Source organism: Morone saxatilis, unplaced genomic scaffold (genome assembly GCF_004916995.1).
Source record: "Morone saxatilis isolate NCDOM2014 unplaced genomic scaffold, NCSU_SB_2.0 Contig3, whole genome shotgun sequence".
NCBI classification, from domain to species: domain Eukaryota; kingdom Metazoa; phylum Chordata; class Actinopteri; family Moronidae; genus Morone; species Morone saxatilis.
In genome coordinates, this window is record NW_023339873.1 from 13,241,145 (window position 1) to 13,248,996 (window position 7,852).

The 7,852-nt window shown below is 43.0% G+C and overlaps 2 protein-coding genes across 2 annotated transcripts in view; one reads left to right on the forward strand and one right to left on the reverse strand.

Annotated features, from left to right (window-relative positions):
• The window catches only part of cunh14orf180 (chromosome unknown C14orf180 homolog), a gene marked incomplete at its 5' end in the record, with an annotated part of 13,306 nt that extends 13,099 nt beyond the window's left edge, over positions 1 to 207 (reverse strand). The window contains 1 exon segment of the mRNA XM_035674649.1: positions 43 to 207. Coding sequence (XP_035530542.1) covers positions 43 to 195 — 153 coding nt within the window.
• A 1,890-nt stretch (positions 208 to 2,097) lies between these two features.
• Positions 2,098 to 7,852, forward strand: part of cdc123 (cell division cycle 123 homolog (S. cerevisiae)) — a 72,227-nt gene continuing 66,472 nt past the window's right edge. The window contains exon 1 of the mRNA XM_035673698.1: positions 2,098 to 2,274. Coding sequence (XP_035529591.1) covers positions 2,098 to 2,274 — 177 coding nt within the window. The remainder of the gene's footprint in view (positions 2,275 to 7,852) is intronic.

Consider the following 7,852-nt stretch of genomic DNA (forward strand, 5'->3'; position numbering starts at 1 on the left):
GTGTGTGTGTGTGTGTACCCAGTCTTCAGGCATCTGGCTCACCTGGTGTAGGCAGTTGGGCAGAGAAGTAAAGCTCTGTACATGGGTCAGTCCCAACAGGCAGCTGAGGAAGCAGTGGAGGGCGGCCTGGTACTCCCCCTGCTGCTGGAGCTGCTGTCCCAGCTCAAACAGGCCCTCCCTCCCCCCGTTCAGCATCCCCAGTCCCAGCTAGAGATGGCAGCTAGCTAAGTGGTGCTGAACCGTTACACTCCCCTGCACGGAGCCGCTTCAACGTCTGTCTACGGGCCCTCCCTTCCCTGACGAGAAGTCTGTCACAACGCCACCGTAACAGGGTCACTGCCGTCATCATCGAGGAAGGGCGTATACGCTCACATTCTCTCTGCCTACTCTCAAACTTGTAAGCTACACAACGAGGTTTAGATACGCACAATGCATAAAACTGTACTTCATCAACGAGATGAGCAGACGTATCAGCGCGGACTAAGTTGGTTGCTGTGGCTTCATAGCATATAAACCATCCGAACATGCGCAGCAGTTGGCACGTACTCGGTTGGGTGTGAGGGAGTCTGTTCGAGTAGCCACAGGTGGTTTCCACTCTTAACCAGTCATCGTCTAGCAGCACAGTAAGTCAAGGAGCAGGTGGGTAGTCCGGGAAGCATAGGAGATGTGCTGCAGAGGATATAAGCCTAGCTCGGCCGACTCACACATAGTAATCGATTCTGTATCATCTCTCTTCTCATCTATGGCTGTGCACTGAAGAGGTCAAACTTCTATGTCTGAAAAGATAGTTAGGGATATAAGACGGAAAATAAGAGAAGGTAGTGTGCAGATATAGATATAAGGCGTTATTATCGGCACTAGTATGTGATCAATGGCGAGAAAGTGCTGTTGACTCAGGCGCTTAACTAACCCATGCCTCATGATCTCATGCGGATCATTGTACTGATTAAGCCATTTCCACCAGATGAGGTTATTGCCGCACATCACGGTGAGTTCTTCCTCCAATCGCTTGAAAACAGCGAGAATTCGCCAATGCTGCTGATCGAAAAACGCAAGATCACGCTCTCGCGCGACTCGTCGCCAATCGCATTCTTGATGATGGTAAATTATAGTTTAGTCTACATCCGTAAAAGTAGGTAGACGTGTAACCTCTTTGATCTAGTGACTAACAACTGATGTAATCTAGCTCCTCTTCACTCATCTTCTAATAATATAATATAATTTTGACCTATCATTTCCTAACGCCTATATTTATCATAATGTCACCTGATTTCCTGTTTTTTATGTGGAACTACGATATGCATGTGACAATTAGTATGGTTAGTTCTTCTCTATACACAAGCTTGTAGACGTGATGTCTTGACCTCGTGCACACGCTATTAATCTTCAGGACCTATATATTATCATAAGATGTAGACCGATTGATGCAAAAGTGAGGAAGATTGAACGATAGGCCATGCTGCACCACAATGATAGACATATCTACGCGCATAGATAAATAAGAAATCGACAAAATGAATAGGTGTGAGGCGAAGTGGGGCGTTCTTGAGCGTTGAGGAGTCCACATAACCAGCAAGACACCTGCTCACCCCGTCTTTCTTTACCTACTTGCGACACACTCTTGTTATTAACTAAAAGAATAGAGGAATGACCTTAAGGGTGCCCATTTGTCGTAACTAAATAGCTCGAAACATAAGACGGTGAGCAACGAATGATATGCATGATCATTCACACCCAAGGGTTCTCGTGACATCGAAGTATCAAGCAGCTCGAAGCTATGTAAGCAACCCAATCGTTTGGATTTAATGTTCGGACTGAGACTCTGGAAATAAACGGATATATTGTGAGAAGATACGTGCCGCTCTCGCCTACAAGCTCAATCCCAAACAGGTTACAAGGACAACAAGACTTCTGGCCTCTAAGTACATACTGTGACGACAAACAGAGACACGAGCGGCCTTCTGCCGCTTATTACCTTGAGATGTGCTCCAGCGTCTGCTAGTAGCCTGGATTCCACGTTACTTTCGCGCCACTGTCACTCGGACATACCGCCTAGAACTAATCCAAACATTAATGTAAGGCGCCCATCCTGCCATGATGGCGGAGCGGACGAGAGCCAGCAGAGAACCCGCAGACGAGCACCAACCCCCGCGCAACGAGAGAATGACCGAAAAGATACCACGACAGCAGCACTCGCTTGGAATCCAGAGGATCTCAATGGCTTCTGACTTTGAGAGCAGCATCTCCCGACCCTTCGCTCCATTTGGACACCCAGTGTGCTAGCTGGAGAAGAATTGAATGGGGTGACCACCAAAGCCGCTCGCGGCGCGCGTCAGCTATCCATTCAAGTGTCCGATGCACCGTACGCCGCTAAGAACCACGGTGCGCCGCTCTCTCTCTGCGCCTCGCTGCGCCACCCCCCCCCCCGCGGGCTCCCAGCGCGCATTAAACCCTCTGCAACTGGCAGAGTCACGCAGCTCCGCGGCGCCGTGCCACGCCCGCTGCCTCTCTTCGGCACTAACGCATCTAGGAAGCCCGTGGGGAGTGGTGACTATCCGCTCGTGCAGCGGGCTAACTTCTATCCCCCTGCAACGCAGGCAAGAACCTGGAGACACGCAGAGCGGTGACTCTCTCGGGCCCGGAACCTTTTACCGGGTAGTCCGAATACGCTGGCGTTAGAATGCACCGAACAATAGTAGCAAAGCCTTCTTGCGACTGTGCGATTCTGCGCAGCGTCCTGGACGGCGCCCTGCGCTTGTCTCCACCGCAACAAAACCTGTCCCCCACTCAACAAGACACCCACAAAAAAAAACCTACACCTCTCGAAAAGAGACTGGGGCTCCCATCTTCTCATTAACAGCCCCAGTCAAGCTGAAACAGACACACACACAGAAGACAGCACACCCAGCAGACACCACACCACACGTGCCAACAACACAGCCACACAACACACCACACACACACCACACGACCACAACGCGGCCCCACAAGCACCCCCCAGCCGTGGGCAGGCGGGCACGCTGATGTTCCTGTCTTCAAGTTAACAACATTTGACAACAACCATGCAACAGAAAACCCACCCAAGCAGGACTGTCACCCTTTCAAACTGAAAAAGAGTAAATCATATAATGAGGGATGGTACAGCATCTGATATTATGACAATATAGCAATGTGAATTGTAAGGAATTATCGTGCTGGTTATGTTGGGAAGAAAGCTGAAAAGGACCCTTGGTTGCCCTGCTACTTGAAGGTAAGGTGAGTTACTTTGAAAGTAATCTGAGGTACAAGGGTACTAGTGAAGATCTTGGAAGTCTTCTTTTAAATACAACGTTTTTATACTGTTTTGCAAATATAGCACACGTAAAAAAGCAAAATGCAGGAGGAAAGTAAAGAAAACACACAAAAAAGTAAGTACATAAACACATTACTTGTAGTAAACAGCTTGTCCACAGTCAATTTATATTTTGAAACAGGTACTTTTTTGTAAGAGGGAATCCACCATGGGTTTATTTTGAGGATTTCTATGAATGCACCACATAGCTTGTGTCTAAATTTTCTGGAAATTGCAAATGTAAATTTTATTCATGGATGGAAAGCCTAGTAGTTTGGGAATTCAGTCAGGTGGCAATTTCCTGGAACATTTACTACATTTATTCAACATTTATTCAGTATGTTAAATGTAAAACTATGTAGAACAAAATACAATTCTAGCATTATGTTGGCATTCATACAGGTTTACAGTACATACAATCATACAGGTTAAAAAAACATGTCATAGCTGTCCACTCTCTACAGCACATGCCAAAGACTTTCACAATAAAAATGTAGGTAACAATTTTTAATCACGATGAGTCACAATTCATCTTATCTTATGCAGTGTTTTAACTATGTCCCCAAAATATTCTACAGTGGCTGCAACTTTGCATATCATAGATTGGAGATCTGTTCAACATGGGTGAAGATTTACATTTTACCAACCGTTGTCTGGTTTTCTAACATTTTAATATAACATTACTGTTTAGAGAATTGACTATTCTGACACCACAAAGCTGTAGCTCATTTGCTCACATGTTGCTCCATACATACATCTTTTTGTACACATACTGGCATTTTGACAAAGATATTGACTGATGTTCACTATCTACCGTGCAAGAATGGAAATCTACCTGTAATTGGAATATTGATCGACTGTCTTGCGGAGTTGGTGGACAAATACATCAGTATGATCAGTAAACATTGTCCACAGCACCCGTTCCCAAGGAAGCCAATACACCAGACTAATGTAAATGAATGGTGAGCAGGTCCTCTGCAACAGAATGCAGAGTCGAATTAAACAGTGACTTATCCACAGACATAAATCTAACATCAGCAGTTTATTACAATGCAGTAAACCTCAATATATTCAATTAGTGCTAATGCTCTATATTTACGCTGTTCTACCATGAGTACATCTTGAGCTGGTGTAAATATCATAGTATAAGTACAGAACTAGATATGACTTAACTACAAAACTTCATCAGCAGGTTAAAATAAATTTTTCCTTTTGTCTTATTCTGAAAATCTCCATAGCTCCAGTTTTGCAGAATCTATGTGGATGTTTAACATTTGGTCATAAATCTTAGATGATTTTATAAACCATTTGTTAGAATAATGCATTTTGCATTGTCCAGCAGGTTTGCAGAGGAACATTGCTTCTCTTGTGTCCTCATGTCATTTCACAACACTGCGCATGGCCCTACATCAGCATATACTATTTATATTTCCTGCATTGTGCACATACAGCCACTCTATGCAATTTTGCTATAGCCTAGAGGCCTCTGGTATGGAATATTTTCCTCTGTGTGAGTGACAGCAGCTATGTCCCTCGCTACAGTATGCCAACTCCAATGATGTGAGAAGAAGATCAAGTACTCGAAATACGGCACCATAGAGATGCTGCAGGACTGCATGCGTAAAAGTTGCAAAAAAACAATACATGCACCAAGGATCCTTGTTCAGATATACATATTGTGTGGCTGTACTCTGGATTTTGGAGTCTATAGTCTTGGCCCACTGTTTAAACCCCTCCACTCTCCTGCCTGTGCAATCCCTCTAAGATTCAGGCTCTGGCAGTTTAATAGCCTTGGACCTGACACCCCCCAGCTACTGAAAGGCAGTTTATGACCTCCATGTAATCAGCAGTAAATGCTGCCACCATCTGTCTCTTTTTACTCAATTATCTGACCCAGTGACTTTTACTGACAAACACTGTCCAGGTAAACACAGTAACGCAAATCCCTCAGCTAAGATTATGACACATCTATACATCATCTTACCACTCTTTATGATTTCTTTTTGGTCAGTTCTTATTCAGTGCTTCAAATGAGGCTGCTGTCCTTCAGTTATGAAGGCAGCAGAAAATTCTGGTATGAATCACCATAGATCCTGTACAGTTACAGCTGTGGGGGCGTTATTACTCGAATCCTCATTAGTGTTTCATTGTGAAAGGGTCACGTACAGTATATACTTCACACAGTATGACTAACACTGTGAAGCTAGAGCTTTATTTAAAAGTCCTTAATCAAAACAGCCGCTTAACTGGGTTCATAATGATTCATCACGTTAAAATCAATTCATTAAGAACTGTTGATTAAAGCGAATGCCTCATACAGCACCTCTGCTGGGATCTTTATCTTTTGCTCCACTCTTGCACCCCCTTGTGGGCAATTCACAGATTGTGAACAGTCTGAAATACTGACACTTGTCTCAAAATAGCTTTCGAGAGCCTATTTCTGGCTGCAAGTATGCTGATGAATGCTGATATAATCAGTGAAAAGAAGCAATGTCACAATGTATAAATATGTATAAACATATATAGCATATACAACTTGAGTAAAAGTGTCAAACTCATTATGGAAAATGGCCCCTTTCAGAGTGTGTGTTTCAAAACACCTGTGTGGAAAGTATTATATATATATTATATATATATCTATAATAATGGATCATATTTTAAAAGTTGATCATATGTGTTGTATGCAAAATCACAGCCATTGGTAACTATACCTTCTATCCCTCTAGTGGCGTAGAAATATAAAGCAAGGATGGGCTTGTTGTCTCGGGAGGTCAACTGAGAGACAAGAGCAAGTATCAGAGGGCAGACTTTACTTCTTACTGGTAAATTGATATGTCTATGACAATTACATACCTATAAGTCACTTGTGACTGCTACTCAGATCTGACTGCTGGCTGGCTGTTTGATGCTGTCACCTACTCCCACTCATCCTGTGTCCTCTTAAACTCCCCGCTCTGTCACATTTATTTACATGCTTCTTTTCAAATCTCTCTTCTATTCTTCTCCCCTTTATCCTGCTTTTGTCTCAGCCCTTTTAAATGCGTATGAGACACGATGCCAGGCTGTAAGATATGAACAGTGACACTTACAGCTGCTTACTCATTCTAACAGGGATATCAAGAGATCATGATGTGTACAGTCACAGGATCTCTGCCAGACCTTATAGACATAACCATATTCACACTGCTTTACACTGCATGGACATACTGCACACAGTCATCATGAAAGCACCTGGGGCTTTGTTTGCCATTTCTCCACAAAAGGGAGAGAGATAGTAAAAGAAGAAAAGAAAAAAAATCATATTAGAGCATTCCAGCTAAAAAAAAAAACTAATAAAGAATAAATAAGTGACAAATTAATGCAAAAATATAAGCTAATAATGCACTGATGGCTAATGGCAGAAGATCAGCTATGGGAGTTATATGAGCTATACATAGTACACTCAAAACTTACTGTTGGATGTCCAGCTAACAGTACACTCACTGTTAGATTGTAAGATGCTAATGTCTTGTCCACACAGCATCAGGAGGTTGCCATGCCAACTGGTATGAGTCTAGCTTTTTAGTGGAATAGGTCACTGGGTTATGTCTGTGATGAATTCAACATAGGCCTCATGCCACCCGTCAATAAGGCAGAAGTGTTAACAAGACACCTGGAGCCTCGCTGGCCTTGTTGCTGCTCATCATTTCATCATTTCCATTCTCCCATGTTCCCCTTCTTCTTGCGTAATCATGCAGGTGTGAGCCACTCCATCAAAGTGGTCGCATTTGGCTGCTTCCTCCCTTCAGGGTAGTCTGAGTGGAACAATAATGATGAGATCTGGGAAGCTTTCATAACAACCCCAAAGCCCAGATATTTTTCCAGTATGAGCCAAAGACAAACAAACAAACAGCTACAGCTGGCAGAGCACTCCAGGACAGACAGGTGTCTAAAGCTGAATCTAAGGTGGCAGAGGAAAAAATGGTAAGACTGGAGCTACATGAACTGTTTTCACTTTTCTCCACTAGGAGTCTAAATTGAGCCACAAAGCACCACATGCCAGCCACAACAGAGCGACTGTGGAGCACACATTAAAATGAGTCTTATCATTGAAAAGCTGCTCGTGTTCCTAACTTGAACACGAGCAGCTTTTTCAAAATAAGAGCAAATTGTGTTAGCAACAGCTAAATCATAAGAAATAGATGTTGTAGGGGGTCAATTTCAATGGGAATTAAGCCTTAAAGCAACTGCAAACAAACCACTGGGAATCTTTCTAATGGAAATCCCTGTATGTCTGATTAAATGTATCTTCAACTTGTTAAAATTCTTGTTTATAAATCATTAATAAGATGTTTTGACAATATCATCCTTTTTTCTTTGTACGCAGCAAAAGCATAAATGTTAAAAAAAACTTGCATTAGCTTACTGAATCTAATTTACTTTTAGCCTGTGGTTGTGGGTCATGGTAATGTCGGTCTGCTGGGCAGTTTTCTACTTTGGTCCAACTAGTGGATAGATTTTTTAGAAGTTTTTTTTTTTTTT